Below are 17,442 nucleotides of genomic sequence, written 5' to 3'. Positions count from 1 at the left end.
TGCGTATCAGGGCATGGGAAAGAATGTAGCTGATGAGTATTGTGCAGAGACGGGCAGGAACGAGGTCTAGCTAACAGCAGCTTTGAGTAGTGAGATGTTGATCAAGAGACACTGGACATCCCATCCAAACAGTCGTCACCAGTTGTAAGAATAAGGTCTGTGCGCAACAGGCACTTGACGCTCAGACCTCCTCCAACAGGTAGGTCCGTCACGATATATCTTACCCATAGTCCACCTATCATGCTCGTGATGAAGGGGCCTGTAGGAAGTCTGATGCCCGTGGATGGTGCAGCGAGTATCTGCAAGAACACCACAAGAGAGCGATGAATAAAGCAACCCACCAAGGCATTTTGAGAAACTGGTCAAGATTTTAAGCTTAAAACGAATCTAGAGTATCCATTGTAGGGGTAAAGTGTCAAACACAGCTGCGAGACTCTACGCACGCTCGCTCGATGCATACTCGTTCACTCGCCTTGCCCCCAACATGTACGGAAAATGCAGTTGTCTGATTTGAAATGGATAGCACGCCCACCCCGCTCACGCTAGGATCGTCAGACCGCCCGCGATGAGCCCGAGCAGCCCCACAGCAATTCCAAGCGTCGCATGCCCGCCGCTCACGCTGACCAGTGAATGAGCAGCACCACTCGAGTGTGTAGAAGGACTGACACCATTCGTCACGGTGGTCGTGTTGCTGACCAAACTCTTCGAGGCGAGCCACGAAGGGACTGTACCGAGTTCCGGGGCATACTCGTTAGGTTGGGTCGTGTTGTCCGTACCGTCCCAGCACCACGTATTGAAACATTGTTGACACTCGGTCGATCTATTTGATGACGTGTAGTTGAAAGCTCGATCAGTCAATGCGCATGCTAGACATTTTGGCCAAGTGGGAACCGAGCCATTGAGCGTGAAGGATCGCATCCCGTTGATGACCATGGATTGGGCTGTGGAATTGTCATAGTCCAGTTGATACTGCCGAGCAAGAAGTTCAGCGAGCAGCCGGAATTGCACTTCGAAACTCACTGTGGATGTGTTGGAGTAATAGCTCCACGGATACTGAGGAATATAGACGATAATTGGCGTATCCGTGCTGTTACACCCGAAAAACGTGGGTCTCGTGTTCCAACCACCGTTCACGAATCCATTCGTACTGGGCACTGCGGGCATTCGAAGAGGCACATTGTCCATTTGAGCTTGCTCCTTGGATCGAGAGTAGGTTGTATACAGGGACGAACCATTTGGCCAATTGTAGGACGTGTCTGCCGAGTTGTCAAACGCGATGATGGCGTCAACGTTACGCTCGGGGACCAAGAGAGGCTCCAAGGGGACATTTTGATTGGTTGTTCCGGCGTCAAACAGAGTAATATACTCGAGATCAGCGAGCTGAATCAGTCAGTCACACGGCTTCGCAAAAGACAAGGCATCCTAGCTCACCGGATTTGTCTGGTTCTGGTACCCTGCGAAGGAGTTGGGGATCCTGGCTACGTCTTCATCATCATCACTGATCGCGCCGGCCAAAGCCTGAATAGCGCTTGCCAAGAGCCCGGTAGCGTCTGAACTGTTGATTCTCTGGACGATGGCATTGAACAAGGTCGAGGAAGTACCCATGACGAAAGTGAGCTGGTCAAACCCTTTCCAGCAGGTCCCGTTAGCAGAACCATTGTTGAGAGACGAGCCGAGGTATTCCAAAGGCGTAAAATATCCTTGAGTCTTGTCTTCCGACCCGATGCTCCAAGCTCCAAATTCAAATGGTGTGAACTCCCACATGGTCGCATTCTCAGCAATGACCACTTCACCAGGTTCACGCTCAGCGGCAATGATGATCGGCATGGGGAGGGAGGCATTGTTCAATCCAGAGACGACAGAGGGAAGTTGAGAAAAAGTGAGATTTGGAGAATTGTCGAGGTGGTAAGGAGCAGGCAGGAGATGATTGCCCAATGCTAAGGCCCAATAGTCCGTGATTTGAGTAGGGAAGCCTTCAGAGCTCTTGGCAGCTACTTGAGACACCAAATCGGTGTAGAAAGCTATTTGGTCGCTGTCGGGAAAGACGAGGTTGGAAGAGAGGTCCCAGACCTGGAGGCGTGTCAGCGTGGTGCGATGGGGATATGAAAGCGCCCGTCAACCATTTGGGGCTCTAAATACGAGCTGACGATATGCTGGTCTTATTCTTTACTCACTTGCTGAACCAAATCAAGAGGTGACATCCCGTCGTTCGCCATAAAGGTTCCCGTACCCCATGATCCTCCACTCAGCCCAGCCATGTACGATAGACCGTCGAACCAGCCTCCGACGCCAGATGAGGCGGCTTCGCTAGACTGGTTCGTTGTGCCCATGACCCCGCCAAGCCCGACGCTATTGAGTGGCAAACGTCAGGTAAGAGTCAAGTGTAACAAGAGGTCCACGACCCACATCATGGCCCTGTATCCTCCTCCCGACAGTGCAGCTCCAATTACCGGGGTCCTAGGCGGTTTGGGCAGCCCATGAGAAGACATCATCGTGTTTATGGCTGACAGGTACTGGGACCGCTTTGACAAGTAGTCTTTCTCTCCACTACCTAATGAATCGGCATCACGAATCCAGGTAATGTCACTTGGACATGATACTTCGTACGGCTGGTATCCGCCTGTTGGGTCTCGTTTGGCGAGAGCGATGGCCCGAGCAAGTGGTGCAAGCTCTTCCTCCCGTTCATGTAGCTCTGATATGACCGCTGAGCCGAGTTGTGCGCGACCGAGAGTTGTACCGGAAGCCAAGGGAGTCGTGACGAGACAAGCCAGCAGCGGCAAAAGGGTGAGAAGTGATGGAAGCTGTGTCATGATGTGAATGCGAGAGAGATGCTGTAGGGATGGATGCCTTGGGGGACGCGAATGCCGGGCACAGAGAAACAGAGAGTATGAAGTGATTTCTAATCCCCAAAGATATATATGCTATATGCAGAGGCGATGAAGACCGAGGTCGCGCGCGGATGTTGAAAGAATCTATCAAAGGAGACCCAAGAAGGACCCAAGTCGCCAAGAGTAAAAGATGATGATGATGATGATGATGATGTCTTCCTCGTCAAGGCAGTCGTGTCTGCGCAGAATAGATGCTAGAGTGTCGTATCGTCAATGTATAGACAAGTGATCAATGTTCCAAGCATGCGTATGTCGTTTCGTCTACGGGCGCCGCACAAAGTCTACAAGGTCAGGTTCAGTTCACGGGATGTGATTGATTTGATGATGTAAAAAAGAAGTAGAAGAAGGCTGTCGTTATACGAGCGCGGAGAGCGGCATAAAAGCTTTGCATAGCTGCGTCAGCCAAGATGTAAGCTAGGTCATCTTGTTATCGATGTGGCCTCAGAGAAGATCACACTTGCGCTTGAGCAGCTATCCACTGCTGGGGCTGATCGCATACGAGCAGCAGCTATGCATAGACAGCCAATTGATCTTCCACGTGCCTGAAATGCCCCTATCACGCGCCGCCCCGCTTCGGCCGCCGAATCGGCTTCCGTCATGGCGATCATCTGCGGCCGGCAGAGGATGAGGATATAGTCGACACCACCGAAAGAACGAAGAGTTTTTTCACTCTGGACACGATGAGCTTAGAAGAGAATCACAGAGATACCGAGCACCACCACCACCATGATCGACACGCTCATGCCCATGGTCATGCCCAAGGTCATGGTCACCATCATGGCCACGGTCATTCGCATGGCCATGGGGTAGATAATTGGTCTGGCGAGGATTATCTCCAATTTCCCGGCATGTGAGTCTGCCCTGCGCATGATATCCTCAAGCTCATCTCATTCTGTGCCTTGCAGGAAAGAGACAGCTCTCAAATCTCACGAATCCGTCCTTCACACACTGCAAGGTGCAGATATCACCCCTGAACAAGTATCTACCATGTCTCTCATCGAGATTGGTTGTGGTGAGTCATCAATGTCCTTTCTTTCCTCCACCATCACCTAATAGAGATAATGGATCAGGTGCTGGAGCAGTGACGAAGCTCTACGCCGAATCATTCGCATCGGTGCATGCCATAGATACTTCCACGTCGATGCTTCTCGCCTTTTCAGATCGACTTCCACCAAAAACGACCTACTCACTCCATGCTCTCTCTGAAGACTCTCCGAAGGATTTTCAAGATGGGAAAGAAATGTTCTCACCTACGAAGTCGGAACAGGAACGAAAGCTTGCCCCTCCAAGAGCTCGGTTCGACATCGCTGTGGCCAACTTGGTTTTACATCATGTAGACAATCTCGATGGGTTCATGGCTGGCGTTGTGGGTTTGCTGAACCAGGGGGGCTGGTTCGTCATCACGGAATTCGCAAAGAATGAAGATGAAGGAGGCCATGATCATGCGCACCATCACGGTGGGCATAGCAACGCCCACGATGATGAACTAGAACGTGGCAAGGTGAGTCGTCCTCATCCACTGGGTCAAAGCTCAATCCCTCGTGTCCAGAAACTCGAAGGCGGATCCGTCAACGCTCCCAACCACTTTCACGCAGCTTTCTCTGTCGATTCCATCACCGACTTTCTCAAAAAGTACGGTTTCACCGACGTGCATGCAGAGATTCGAGGCAAGCTCCCCGTATGGGAGGATCCAGCAAAGTATCCTTCTTGCCTCATTGCCCGTGGACGCAAGCCTTGAGGATCCGTGATAGTGAGTGAAAATGCATGTATGAGCCATAGGTATATATATACATGTGAGATGCAGACTGACAAAGAGCCACGCCAAGCCGAAACCGATCAAATCTGCGAGTATTCTGTGAGCCAAAAACTGATCCAGTGCGGTTTGAACGACTCACCAAGGACAGCTCCAAGGTCCATACTCTCCTCGCCCACACCTTGACTTTCATGGTCTCCTTGCTCTTCATTGACTTTGGAACATCAACCTCTACACCATCCCACCAGCATTTTCTCTAGAGACATGCTCGTCAGCACACTGGAGTACACTTCAACCACCCATACGACTTACCGCTGGCTTCCTCCAGAATAACAACAATTTCTGGGCCGTTGCCATCTGAGGATGATCAATGAAAGGCACTGTGGTACCGGGAGGAGCTTCAGGTTGGCCAGGATGTATGATGCCGGTCTTCAACAGGACCAAGGCCATGGACGAAATAATGTTGCGATTCGGTTCGCAAGCTCTGAATCCCCATTCGTCTTCCCGATTGAATCCACTGAGAGGCAAACGTCAGCCTAGTTTCTCATCCATCGGGCGGGCTAGATTCTTTTACCCACCTCATACAGAGCATATCGATGAGATGTTGTTCTGCCAAGTTGTTCTCCTTATTCACGTTTCGTTGCAACGCCGCAAAGATGAGCTTTCGTTCAGCCAAAGCTTTTCCACAGTTGGCTTTCATGGCTCTGAGCTCGTCGTTTCCCAAACCCGTGTTTATGTCTGTTTTGGCCAGACCTCCAGGTTGAGTGATACTGAAATATTCCAATTCTTCCCGTAGAACGATGATGGCTTGTTTCGAGAGGAGCGGGTTGGAAGATTGATCAGTCGTCGGATCGCCAGGTGTAGAAGGGATGGAAGCCTGGGCATGGAAGAGGTCTGGTGTAGTGGCTGATCCGTAGAAATGAGCTTGGGCTGTTGCCCAAAAGTTGAGGATATATTCAAAGCAGTCGGGATCAAACTGAGGGAGGAACGGGAAGAGCGTCAGCAAAGTGCGCATGCCATCAAGGTCATCGTTCATGTACTCACATCCACTGTGAAGACTCCATCATCTGCACCTTCCCAAGAAGCGGGTTTTGACAATATCAACCCTTGAGGAAACAGACCCAACAAGACGCTCTCCGGTAAGAGCATCAGCGTCTCCCGGTCAACTGGGAAGACTCGGCCACGTAGGTCGAGATTGAGACGAGAGAGAAGCTGTTGGTTGGTCGCGTATAATGGCTGAGGAGCATAGGTCTGAGGAGCAACGGACGTGATGGGGTTTGAGGAAGGGGCGGCGGAGGTGATGGGATTGGAGGATGATACGGCGGCCATGGTGATGGAAATGAGCGGAGGAGAGCCCTCGAGATGCAGAGAGAGGAGGTTGAGCCCAGGTGATGAGACAGCTGACGATGCTCAGTTACAATAAGCCAAGGAGTTGGTTGAATGGCTCGCGATCGCGACGAGAATATCTAACGAACGAGCGAGATGTCGTCCAAGCGTCAGTGCCGGTCGTTTGCAAAGATGGTCTTCAAGTAGTCGAGGCACGACACGTTTCCGCCAATAATGTATACGGAAAGTTCACGGAGAATGAATGATGAGAGGATTAACAAGTTGCAACAACAAGGTAGGTGCAACTGCCCGAGAACCCTCAAAATGAAACATTGAAACGGGATCAATATCGAATACGGCCCGAGATTCGAGACGGCTGTTGCTGCGTTCTTGGCCAATCATGCATGCTACAACCACCTCCGCTCTGGATCTAGTGGTTTGCTGCCGCGTGCTCAGCCATGTGCATGGCATGATGCCCCTCTTTCGAATTGTTGTAAGCGTACCTGAACATAACATCAGCAAAATGAACGATGAAAAACGGAGGGGAGGATGCCACAGAGGTGGAACGAAGCCACATGTCACACCGAGGTCGTCTGCTCTACGCACTTTTTACTTCCCCATGAGTAAACTCCATAGCCTAGGAAGAATGTCAGCATGCGTCTGGTGAACCATGTCGATCCTCTGCGGCAGGCAAGCCCAAGCATGGCACATGCAAGTCTCCATTTCAAGGCTGATGATGCCTGAATATGCGATTATGCTATCTTTCTCATTTCTCAAGCATCGATGCGGGACGCTCGTGATCCGCAGAAGCTTCCAGTCCATAGCAAACTGCTCCACCTTGACTCACCTATTGACAATGGGACGAGGAAGTAAGCCGATTGTTGGATTAACCTCCTGGTGCCGTTGAAGATCCATCCACTGATTACTCCTTGGAAAGCTCGCTGACGGTACGGTGAGACACCTGTGGGGCACGGGGGGTCAGATATCGGCGGAGAGGAGCGGAGAAGGTCGAGTCGAAGAAGCGAAGAAGAGACAGAGGCGAGATGTAGTAGAAGGGAAAGATCAGCGTCTTGATACTTGCGTTTGACTTAGGACTGACTGTAGGTGACGATTCCCTTTTGCTTCGGACCTCCCATGGATCCCCACCAGCCCATCTATCGGCAATCATCAGTACATGTCTTGCGGTTGTCCGTCGTCCTCGTCCTGGCGCCGCTGCTCATCTCCCAAATCCACCTCCCGTGGAGAGAGCAAGATAGAATACATCACTCACGTAGGACTTGCCTATTGTATCGATCGAATCAGCTGAACTCTCCTTCTTCATGGTCATGACGATTCACTCACCCGTAGGCATTCCGCTCATGCTAATCTGGGAGGACCTCATTGTGTTATGTGTCGATGTATCAACAACTCGATCAAGCAAGGATACTGCTGCTGCTATGGTGCTTGATCTCATAGCCCTGTCCCAGCCGGCGGGGGGCGGCGAAATGAAAGAAAACGCCGAGAGTGGCACATGATTTCACAGGCTGAGTCCCAACCAGCGCTTCGTGTCTGCGATCACTGCTAACAGCACCCTCCCTGCCCATCTCCTCTCTTTCAACAGGCGGCGGTGTACCGAGCCTCCTACTCCTCACGTCTCTCTTCCCATTGGCTCTTCCGGATCTCTCCCCAACCCCCACCATGTCTTCCTCTTCCACCCGGTCTCCATCTTATTCCAGTTCCGCCGACAAAGTCTGGCCTCCTCGTCAATCCGATCACTCCAACTCGAGATTAGCATTCAACATGATCACTTCTACAATGTTCGGACTGGGCGTCAAGGCGACTCAGGTGGCTATCTTGATGGAGACAAAATTGTATCATTATACACCGGAAATGAAGGCAATCACAAAGATTAAGTGGCTGGGTAGGTTGGAACTCTCACACTTCACGCTAGGGTGTCACTGATCACGCTCAATACAGTCCCATCGGTCTATCTTAAGACTGCGGCTGTCTGGGCTCCTGTCGGATACATCTACTACTGGTCAAGATTGAGAATGTGAGCTTCTATTTCGCGCCTCTATGCTCCGAAGTCCAGCTCACGCCTTTCTTAGATCATACCTCCTGGCACAAAAACAACGGGAAATGGCTCAGAGTGCCAACAGAACACTGAGATCACAACGTCGTGCTGCGGACATTGAGATTGATGGACTGCCAATGTAAGAGAAAGCGAAGCACAAGAGGACACGTAAACTATGAGGGACTATACGAGCAGGTCGAAGACGCTCAAAAGCATATTGCGCATGTAACATTTTTGACTCCATAGACGAGTGGCAGCAAGGCAGAGATCTATACATTACACTCTGATTCGCACAACAGGCCAACCAGCTCCAATTTTCGAATGCCTACACTTGGGCCAATATGCCATCCTCTGAGCGACCTCCAGCTCCTTGCTCATACCTCGACTTCCGGCTCGAGATCTCCGAACGGTCTACTCCGGAAGTATGACTCGTCAAACTGAGAGAATTGCATGAGCGTGGGCGGCTCCAATAGTGTGCTATGACTCACCCAGTGAACTCGCACGAATCCATCCTCTGCCCCTGATGCGTATGCTTTGCCTTGAGGGTGCACAGCGAGAGTATTTATCGGGCCGCTGACGAGAGTTTAGTTGACTGCATCTGCTGGCCGCGCAACTCACAAATGTCCCCTGACTCGTCCAACTTCCTCCTCGAACAATTTGTGCCAGAACCTGGCCTCAAATTTACCAGCCCGCTGACCAGTGGTGGTGACGTTCATGGCTTCCTGACCACCTCCGAGGATGACCTAAGGGAAGCAGATGAGCGCAGTCCCCCAAAATTGCAAGTAGTCCCATGCCGACTCACATATGGTCTCAAAGGAGCAATGCAAGCCGAGTTGAGGGGTGTTTCAGTCACGTAACCTTTCATCTCGTCGAGCGTCTCGACGTCGAACAGCTGGTGAACGAGAGTTAGCTGGTGACATCTTGTATATCTGAGAACTTATACCCACCTTGGCGGTCTTGTCCTTGCTTGACGTGATGAAATACGTGCCATCCGGACTCAATTGGATATCTGTAATCTCTCCGAAATGACTCTCATTGGTCCTCTGTATCTCTTCACCCGTTTTGACGTCGTATTTTGCAATCTTGCCTGACTCATGACCTGTAATGATTACATCGGATAGGGGGGCGAAAAGGGCGACGGTGGCTTTGGGTCCGTATGTCGAGATGTTGATTTCGTTGATGGGCGTGTTGGATTCTGCAATAGGGGGGCAAAGTCAACAACACTTTCTTTTGCAGCCTTTCATCAGAAGAACGTACGGTTGGTAGGGTCTTCCCGGTTGATAGAGTATATCCTGTAGAGAGAGATGAGCTTGACCACAGGAACCCCATTCCCAGGAACATGACGCACCTCAGCATACTCTGTTGACCCTGACGCTGTTCAGTGATGGAGAGAATCATCGAATCGTCCTCGCTGATAGGGGCTTGTATCAGTATGCCGCTCCACTGCGAATCTCAATCGTTCCTCGCTCACCTCCACGCCACCCTCTTGACTGCCGTTAAGAACTCCCAGACTTTCAGACATTTACCAGTCTGGACGTCCCATAATCTCATCGTGTTGTCCGCAGATCCAGTGACAAGGTATCTGGATTGAGCTGTAGAACACCCATATGAGAGATCATACGCGAGGAGAGAGTTGAGAGAAAAGCGGCAAAAGCAAGGATCGAAGAAAAATCAGCATTGTTTCCTGCCCCCGTACATCCCACCTGTCTGCACTCACAGTCTACAGCTACGGTCCATACCGTTCCATTGTGCCCGTTGAACGTTCCCAATCTTTCACCGTTCGAGGTGAACCACACGTTGACACCTACGTCCTTGGACGCAGAGAATAGGAGATCACCCTCGGCATTGAAGACAATTTGAGTCAAGGACCGTTCGTGTCCTTGGAGAATGATTGGTTTCTGTGAGGGTACAGGTCAGCGAACCCGAGCTATAAGTCTGTACACCGTAGTAGCTGCAAGACATGGCCTTGTTGTTGTCTGTCACTCACCATGACGGTATGCGTTTAGTGTGTAGCCTGCTTCAATCCACGACACTTTGTGGATGGATGCAGCGACAATTTTGTAAAAGAGTCGCCAAAAATTCGTGGCGATTTTCCATGTGGCATTACTGTGAACAGAGCTACATTTTACTCTGCATGCGTGCATGCGTGCATCGTGCATAGATTGAGATCCGGCAGGCTCTATGAAGACCAAGGCATCCAGCCTTCTTTCCCAGAACTTCCACTCAACTCATTCGTTATACTCTTATGGGCAGTCATGAGATCTGTACACTGGATCAGCGTGAAAAGCTTCGTGATAGACTCACAGTCGGCATAGCTCAAAGCATCATTATTGCTGTCTTCAACCAGCATGTTGGCGAACTCAATCTCTGTGCCATCCATATTCTGCCTGACCATGATGACGGGTAGCGTGTGACCGACGATGCCTTCTAGATGAGTGATGATATTACGCAGCTGGGTAGATAATAGTGTCGGCAGCTTCGGTAGGCGTGTCTATTTCCCAACATCAGATAAATCCCCTCAGGTCGAAGGTTACAAACCACTTACAATACGTATGTCCAGTTCCTGCAAGCTCTCCGCGCCGTAAATGTCATCGATAATTTGAGGTGAGACACCTCCGCCGAACCAAATCATGGCGATCTCTCCATTAGCTACAGCTTTGATCAGCTTTTGATTCTTCTCTTCCATGACCCCTCTGTCAACCTACTCATCAGATACGCTCCCTCCGCGACCATCCAGGCGTAGCTTGCTCTCATAAATCGGGGTAATTTTAACCTCCCATTGGCACCTGGGAATCCAACGTCTTCGCTGAGATCATGGATCGCCAATAATCGAGGATAGAGAAAGTTCATGGTGCTAACGACTGAGAAGGAGCGAATGAGGCGCATGTAGTGCGATCGAACGTCCGAGGAGACGTTTCCACCTAATCACCGTGAGTTAGCCTCACCCGAATATAAATGTGATGCGTCTCTCACCTTTCAGTGGCTTGCACTTGAGCATGCAGAGAGTGTATAGCGGCAAAAGCTTGAAGCTCTCCGGCAGGATGAGCTGGGCACGATGTAAGCGAGCGGCACGTCCTTAGCCAATGTGGACTCACTTGACCCTGTTGGACTGCTGGCGCACAATGCTTCCGGTACATCAACAATATCCTATTACACCGATTGCTGAGATTCGTGCGAATGTCTTTGAGAGCCTTCTGGGGCATCTGCGACACAGCTAGAGGATCCTGATCAGTCGCCAACACCTCGTCCTGACTGCGAGAACTCACCATCCTTGACGAACAAAGTGACGGCGGCATCGAGATCCGCGAATCGAAAAACGTTCCCTATCAAGCTCGTTGTCGTCAAGCTGAGGTTGAGACATCTCACTCTCCTTTCCCCAGATGAGCTCGTATAGAGCACAGCAACCTGGACGAAAGCCGGTTGTCGGTCGTCCAACCTTTGACCTTCGTGTTTCAGAGCCGCTGCGAACGCTTTCGATTCGTCTATTAGGCCGTACTCCAAGTCCGTCATGGATCGTTGATAGTGGTTTCCAATATGATCCGCCACCCGCAACCCGTTTGAGCACCGGATGCGGATCGTAGCGTTGTATACCGTTTCTCTAACCATTACGCGCTTGATCTCGTCGTGTAGGGTGTCGCGATCTCGAACAGGGTTGAATTTGGGATGGAAGAAGACTTCCCCGCCTGTGATCGAGGCGAGGGCGCCAACAGACGCAACATCGGTATATTGATCAGGAAACAGGAAGAGGTTGACACCGACTCCGCATTCTGCCATTTCCTCTGCTGTCACACGCCAAAACGGGTCGGCGGGACCAAACAATGCTTTCTCCTTGTCTGTTCCAGAAGATCCAGGATCATCCCTTGCGGTCAGCTTGCCCAGACCAACAGTAGGCAACGCAGAGAGGTAGAGATTGATCTGACCACCGAGCATTCTCTGCAAGCGCGAGATCAGCCTGGACTATTGCTCTGAGGGGCACTAGACCGCTCGCTGTGACTTACGAGTCCCGATAAAACGCCCTTGATGGCTGATCCTGCGGCGACGCGGATGCCCTCCGATTGCTGCTCCATCATGTCCGGTATCAAGTTCAGCAATGCTTCCACCTGTGACCTAGATATCTGAGGATCCACTAAGAAACTATTTCCAGCGAGAGGGATGAACATGTCGTCGAGATCTGAAACAACCATAAGGGTTGGTGCTGGTAAGCCGGGCTAGGAAACAGCATCAGCTTGTCGCTTTAAACACCTCATCGCTGACGCACAGAGAGATTCCAGAATCCAACCGTCTCCGCCACTGTAACAATGGCCACTCTTTCCCCTCTCGCCATGATATCCTCGTCCTCTTCTTGTTCTTCTGCCCCGCCGTTAATTCCTTCAGGCTTCGAGGATCCATATATTGCCCTCCTGATCCCTTCACAGACCTCTCTTACAATTCCTCTCCCGATGCTAGGACCACTGACATCGATCACAAACACTCTAGATATCGGGGCAGGCTTTCGTACACGTCTCTTGTCCTTTTTCTTTTCCTTCTCACGATCCCTGTTACCCGGTGTCGGAGTTGGACCTCGAGAAGTCCCTTGACCGAGAGAAGCTTGGAGACCTGTAAAGAGATCCGAGGCAGTAGACGACAGCGCATCAGTAGTGGTATCGGTTACAGAGTCTAGGAGTGAGCCCGAAGGCGGTGGCTGAGGCGCATGATAATCTTTTGATACTGCGAAATCGACAGTCCCATGTTGTAATTCAGGTCGTGAGTCGTGATCTAGTCTCTGGCCCGTAGGCCCGAGGTGGGAGAAGTACAGGTCGGAGACTAGTCCAGGTGTAAGCTCTGTAGAATTCCGATGAAAAGGGGACTCACCAGCATTGGCGTTGCCACACAGATTACAGCCCCACTTTCTGCCACCGTCCTGCCATCGTGCCCAAGGATTGATATATCCTCTGCATTTATCGCACCGTGGCGGTCCGACATCTTCTTCCGATTCCTGGAGTGGATCAAAGGCCGACTGTCCAGAGACAAAGCTAGAGACGACAGGAATGGGTGCTTCGTCGTATCGAAGGGTCGCGAACGGCTGAATGATGAGTCCGAATGGGAGCGCAGTGGTGTCTAGTAGCTGGGAGTTGGTCGGAATGGTCGGTAGGGTAGGTCGGATGTGTCGCGGTAGAGAGTTGCCTGAACAATGGGCATGGTAAGAACGGATGTCTGATTTTGGTTCAGCGAACAACTCACCCTGATCTACACCTCTCCAATCTGTCCCTCCTAGCGGTATAATCCCTTTAGATTGACAGCTCAAGTAATCCTCATCGTCCCACAGATTCTGATCCATCTCCTGAGCTTCGATAGGATTTGGCATCTGACTAGGGTCGATCCTGACTCGCGGACCGGTAAGCGCTGGTCCAGAAGAATGAGGAGGTGCTGGAATGTGATGTTGAGGAGGCACGACGGAATGCCCCAGAGCAGGTTGAAACTGTTGTGTTTGTTCGAGCCCGGATTGAGGTTGGGGCTTGCCATAATGGTCAGGAGGACCTGACAGAGCACCATGACCGTGACCATAGCTTGCGGATCCGCTGGTCTGTAGGGATTGACCATACTGATGATGCTGCTGCTGGACTGGTGCGTATTCCCCTGTGGACGCTTGAGTTCGTCCATCGGCTCCTTGGTGCAGATGTGGATCCTGGTTCAGCGTCGGATACGGCTGTTGCGAATATTGCTGCTGCTGAAACTGCTGTTGAGATTGAGGCTGACCTTGCAGACTCGGGTCCACGGCATACCTCGATCTAGGCGGCATCTTGAGTAGCCGTCTTCTACAGCTCTAGGCTAGCAGCGCGTGTCCGCACGTATATATATATTGGACAGTCGCCTCGTCGCCCCCCAAGCCAGTATATGTCAGTTCCACGTTTTTCCATTAGGCGGCGATCACCGCTATCAGTCGGAATTGTGGAGGCCAGGACAGTGACGAGTCTTGCGAGGCTGCTGTGCATGGCTCACTCAGTACCACTTGTCGTCAGTGTGTCTACTCCAGCGTGAACAGAGACGACAGTGGGGACGATTTGGCCACGACAGGATCTTATTTCGTGATCCCAGATCATGACAGCCCAGAGATCCAATAAGAACACAGTGAGCTGGATCCATTTTCTGCCACTCCAACCCAGCTTACCATGCTCGCCACAGGTCAGACGTACCTCGTCGGCTTCTGACGACTCACTTCCATCTATCCTAGACTATTCCACAGCTTCTTTGACTCAAGTTCCCCACTCTCCCTTGTCCGACTTTGAACACTTGTCCCAACCTTCCTCCATGTCATCCAGCTCATCAGACAGGCCAAAGGCCAAGCTACTCTACTGCAAATCTCATATTGCCATTCATCCGACACAATTCAACAAAGATAATGTGTCTGGCTATCTCGGCATTGTCGAGACTCGAGGTCATGCCGTTCAGACTGATTCGGAAGGAGGCGTTAGGTCACCGTCAACCACTAGCACGGAGCTGCTTGTCACTTGGGTCCCAGATGAGTTACTGAACAAGATGGACAAAGAGGATAGAGAGGGATACAAGCGCGTCGATGCTCGAATCAGTGAGGAGGCGACTGAAAATGAGAAATATGACGAAGGTAGGTAGGCGACCTCAACCCTTGTCCCAACCCTTAATGTCCGTTAACGTTGACATTCGATTAAAGACTTTGTCTTTGTATCGGTCCCACCAGCCAGGGGCGAGAAGTACGCCTTCTCAGTACCCCTATCAGGAATTTACAGCATCTTGGTGTATCCTGTAAGCTTGAACTTGGGCAAGTATCATGATGAGCTGACTTTAGGCATAGCCAAGTCTCTCTCATTGGTACGGATCCGCTACACTTAAGTGAGATAGGCCAGGCCACTGTTGTGAAAAAGCGAGCTCATCAAATGCTAGTTTGGCCGGAGGCATCTCTTTGCCGACTCTATTCTTCCACGATGACGAGTCACCAATGCTGGCTTCAACTTCATACACCAAAACTAATCCTTCCCGCCCTATCGGTCGACCGCAATGGGGATTCCCATCCTTCCTACACCTGCTGCAGACTCGAGCTACTCTGCTCAAATCAAGACTGGTCTCTGGACACGCCAATCATAATGCTGAATTATGGCTCATCAATCCGTCAAAGTCGGATCGAGAAGTGCACGAGGCGGGTGTCTCGAGTGATGCCCTTCCGTCTCGCCACGCCGAGGGCAAGATCCCAGAACAGGCTTACCCTCCTCCGAAGGGAGGCTTTCCAGACGCCAAGGCGGTCATCGGAAACGACACAACTCCAAAGCAAGCGCTCCTGAGCGGTCTTTCTCAGATCACTCGGTTCTCGCGCAAGACGGCCAACCAGATCACTCAACAGGTCCTGTCTCACCCTCTCGCACAGGAAGTGGTACCGCGTTTGCCGCCTGCAGTCAGGTCACTTGTAAATGCGCACGGTGAATGGGAACGCTCGGGACGCCTGCCGCCAAAGAATGGCAAAAATGATGTGGTGACGGAATTTGAGTCTGCCAGACTCTACCTTGCACGATGGGCTCGGGTCGTTGCCGAAGAGGGTGAACGATCTAGACGCGAAGAAGTAGCGGGAAAAGCTGGTCTAGGGAAAGACGATTCTGCAGTGGATGACCTCACTTCATCCCTTGGCGTATTCTCCATTCTATCCTCGCCGAATTCTAAGCGACCAGTGCCTCACTCCACGAGGAGACCCCATCATCCCATCACGAGTCACGACTGGGACACCTTTGCAGCTCAGGGCCGAGACGAGCTTTGGATCCGACGGGAGATCTTCCAACGTGGCTTTACCGATTCACCGGAGCCCGATCAGAAGCGCGCCCGAAGGGAAGGCTGGGAAGTATTATTGGGGATCGTGCCATGGTCATTAGGTGGGTTGGGCGGTTTGGAAGCGGACAGACAGAAACGACAAGAGGCAAGACAGAAGAAGAGGGAGGATAATCGGGCAGAGTACGAGAGATTGAAGAGCAAATGGCAGAAGGAGACCGCAGAGCAAGAGACGGAAGAGTGGAAGGAAGAGTGGCACCGCATTGATGTGAGCCAGCTCACTGTATTAGAGCTAAGCTGACGTTCTCTCAGGTCGACTGCAGACGGACAGATCGAACTCAGCCTATATTTGCCATACCTGCCGAGGCCATGGCTAAAGGTCAAAGCGAGATTGAGGAAGTAGGACCGTCTTCTGCTTTTGATGATACGATTGAGAGCGATGGCAGACAAGCGTTGCTCAACCGTGAGCTGAAGTGATTGGGAGAGTCCATGGGGCTGATTAGTCCACAGCTCACGTTGCCGCACTCCGTACCATCCTGATGACTTACCACTCATATCATCCAGACCTTGGCTACGTGCAAGGTATGACCCCTCATCCGTGACGACGGGAGCGTTGCTCAACCTTTCACCAGGCATGTCAGATCTCCTATCTCCCATCTATGTTGTCCTGGAAGCCAACGAGGCCGATGCCTTCTGGGGACTCGTGGGAGTCATGAAGATGATGGTGGGTCCAGCGTGCTCGCGAGTCGATTGCTGAGGCTGCCTCAGGAGACAAATTTTCTGCGAGACCAAAGTGGGATGCGTATGCAGCTATCAACACTTCAGCAACTCATTGGCGTCATGGATCCAGAGCTGTACTCACATCTAGGTATGTCATCAGCAGCAGCAACAGAGTGGCAGGTATACTGCGTCACTAACTATCGCCGATAGAGAGAACAGGCTCGTTGAACCTCTTCTTCTGCTACCGATGGGTGCTTATCGCTTTCAAACGAGAATTCAAATTTGAGGATGTCATCAGACTCTGGGACGTGAGTCGCTCTATTCCCCTGTGGAAGTGTGATGATCAGCCGGCTCATGCTCTCGATCAGGTGCTCTGGACTGACTTCTATTCGACCCACTTTGTCCTCTTCATAGCACTCGCCATCCTCCAGTCTCATCGAGATGTCATACTGAGGTATCTAACAGAATTTGACGAGGTCCTCAAGTATGCAAACAACCTCTCTGGGACGGTGAGCTAACTTTTGCAACATGACATCCATCGACAAGCTTACGCCTCATCTCAGATTGAGCTTGACTCGACGTTGGCTCAAGCGGAAGTCTTATTCCTCTCTTTCAAGAACCTCGTGGAAGAACTAGATAAAGGCATTGCAGAGGCGGAAGGAGAAGCAGGTGACTCAGGTTCATCGGTCGACTTGCGGAAACGTGCAAATGCGTCATCCGTCGCAGGAGTTCAAGAGCAGTCCGATGAGGACAAGGAGCGACTTGCCAACATTGAGAGAGATAAACAGATTCTCACTCCTCAATTAAGAGACTTACTAGATAGCTGGAAAGAGGATGGCAAGAGGTTGTAGATGCGTTTGTTTGTACTCGACGCTTCATAGACACGCAATTGTGAATATATATCGTTGTCATTTGGATTTGGTCGCTGGCAGTCT

General features: G+C 51.4%; 8 protein-coding genes across 8 annotated transcripts; 3 read left to right on the top strand and 5 right to left on the bottom strand.

The window, feature by feature from the left end:
• Window positions 1-537: 537 nt before the first annotated feature.
• BD324DRAFT_574538 (phospholipase B) lies at window positions 538-2,810 on the bottom strand (the record flags this gene model as incomplete). Its single annotated transcript, XM_022013066.1, has 5 exons — window positions 538-969; window positions 1,021-1,380; window positions 1,432-2,070; window positions 2,175-2,349; window positions 2,407-2,810. 5 exons carry the CDS (start codon window positions 2,808-2,810, stop codon window positions 538-540), a joined length of 2,010 nt encoding a protein of 669 aa, XP_021874519.1.
• Window positions 2,811-3,568: 758 nt separating this feature from the next.
• On the top strand, window positions 3,569-4,626 carry BD324DRAFT_647745 (S-adenosyl-L-methionine-dependent methyltransferase; the record flags this gene model as incomplete). Its single annotated transcript, XM_022017712.1, has 4 exons — window positions 3,569-3,738; window positions 3,794-3,900; window positions 3,959-4,389; window positions 4,438-4,626. 4 exons carry the CDS (start codon window positions 3,569-3,571, stop codon window positions 4,624-4,626), a joined length of 897 nt encoding a protein of 298 aa, XP_021874518.1.
• A 51-nt stretch (window positions 4,627-4,677) lies between these two features.
• On the bottom strand, window positions 4,678-6,266 carry BD324DRAFT_612247 (hypothetical protein). The gene is made up of 5 exons (XM_022014374.1): window positions 5,686-6,266; window positions 5,220-5,617; window positions 4,954-5,158; window positions 4,784-4,897; window positions 4,678-4,730 (listed from the first exon to the last, which is right to left on the bottom strand). Exons 1-5 carry the CDS (start codon window positions 5,968-5,970, stop codon window positions 4,725-4,727), a joined length of 1,008 nt encoding a protein of 335 aa, XP_021874517.1. The 5' UTR covers window positions 5,971-6,266; the 3' UTR covers window positions 4,678-4,724.
• Window positions 6,267-6,274: 8 nt separating this feature from the next.
• On the bottom strand, window positions 6,275-7,425 carry BD324DRAFT_612246 (cytochrome b-c1 complex subunit 8). The gene is made up of 6 exons (XM_022014373.1): window positions 7,309-7,425; window positions 7,238-7,248; window positions 7,067-7,121; window positions 6,815-6,928; window positions 6,574-6,604; window positions 6,275-6,470 (listed from the first exon to the last, which is right to left on the bottom strand). Exons 1-6 carry the CDS (start codon window positions 7,418-7,420, stop codon window positions 6,398-6,400), a joined length of 396 nt encoding a protein of 131 aa, XP_021874516.1. The 5' UTR covers window positions 7,421-7,425; the 3' UTR covers window positions 6,275-6,397.
• A 95-nt stretch (window positions 7,426-7,520) lies between these two features.
• Window positions 7,521-8,264, top strand: BD324DRAFT_612243 (hypothetical protein). Its single transcript, XM_022014372.1, has 3 exons — window positions 7,521-7,867; window positions 7,924-7,999; window positions 8,055-8,264. The coding sequence occupies exons 1-3, from the start codon at window positions 7,645-7,647 to the stop codon at window positions 8,161-8,163; spliced, it is 408 nt and encodes a 135-aa protein (XP_021874515.1). The 5' UTR covers window positions 7,521-7,644; the 3' UTR covers window positions 8,164-8,264.
• A 17-nt stretch (window positions 8,265-8,281) lies between these two features.
• BD324DRAFT_612241 (WD40-repeat-containing domain protein) lies at window positions 8,282-10,057 on the bottom strand. The gene is made up of 10 exons (XM_022014371.1): window positions 10,008-10,057; window positions 9,738-9,918; window positions 9,492-9,612; window positions 9,369-9,431; window positions 9,278-9,312; window positions 8,968-9,215; window positions 8,823-8,912; window positions 8,639-8,763; window positions 8,509-8,593; window positions 8,282-8,457 (listed from the first exon to the last, which is right to left on the bottom strand). The coding sequence occupies exons 1-10, from the start codon at window positions 10,008-10,010 to the stop codon at window positions 8,395-8,397; spliced, it is 1,014 nt and encodes a 337-aa protein (XP_021874514.1). The 5' UTR covers window positions 10,011-10,057; the 3' UTR covers window positions 8,282-8,394.
• A 95-nt stretch (window positions 10,058-10,152) lies between these two features.
• BD324DRAFT_678254 (hypothetical protein) lies at window positions 10,153-13,850 on the bottom strand. Its single transcript, XM_022018981.1, has 11 exons — window positions 13,241-13,850; window positions 12,872-13,183; window positions 12,279-12,823; window positions 12,019-12,228; window positions 11,287-11,953; window positions 11,116-11,234; window positions 10,994-11,066; window positions 10,726-10,941; window positions 10,566-10,669; window positions 10,325-10,511; window positions 10,153-10,282 (listed from the first exon to the last, which is right to left on the bottom strand). Exons 1-11 carry the CDS (start codon window positions 13,797-13,799, stop codon window positions 10,200-10,202), a joined length of 3,075 nt encoding a protein of 1,024 aa, XP_021874513.1. The 5' UTR covers window positions 13,800-13,850; the 3' UTR covers window positions 10,153-10,199.
• On the top strand, window positions 13,851-17,424 carry BD324DRAFT_585907 (rab-GTPase-TBC domain-containing protein). Its single transcript, XM_022013741.1, has 12 exons — window positions 13,851-14,128; window positions 14,183-14,621; window positions 14,688-14,779; window positions 14,829-14,866; window positions 14,918-16,055; window positions 16,100-16,250; window positions 16,298-16,369; window positions 16,420-16,511; window positions 16,556-16,655; window positions 16,718-16,815; window positions 16,876-17,016; window positions 17,071-17,424. The coding sequence occupies exons 1-12, from the start codon at window positions 14,099-14,101 to the stop codon at window positions 17,356-17,358; spliced, it is 2,679 nt and encodes an 892-aa protein (XP_021874512.1). The 5' UTR covers window positions 13,851-14,098; the 3' UTR covers window positions 17,359-17,424.
• The last annotated feature ends 18 nt before the right edge of the window (window positions 17,425-17,442 follow it).

The sequence above is a fragment of the Kockovaella imperatae genome (assembly GCF_002102565.1).
Source record: "Kockovaella imperatae strain NRRL Y-17943 chromosome Unknown BD324scaffold_1, whole genome shotgun sequence".
In the NCBI taxonomy this organism is placed as follows: Eukaryota; Fungi; Basidiomycota; class Tremellomycetes; order Tremellales; family Cuniculitremaceae; genus Kockovaella; species Kockovaella imperatae.
This window is presented reverse-complemented; position numbering and strand designations above follow the sequence as displayed.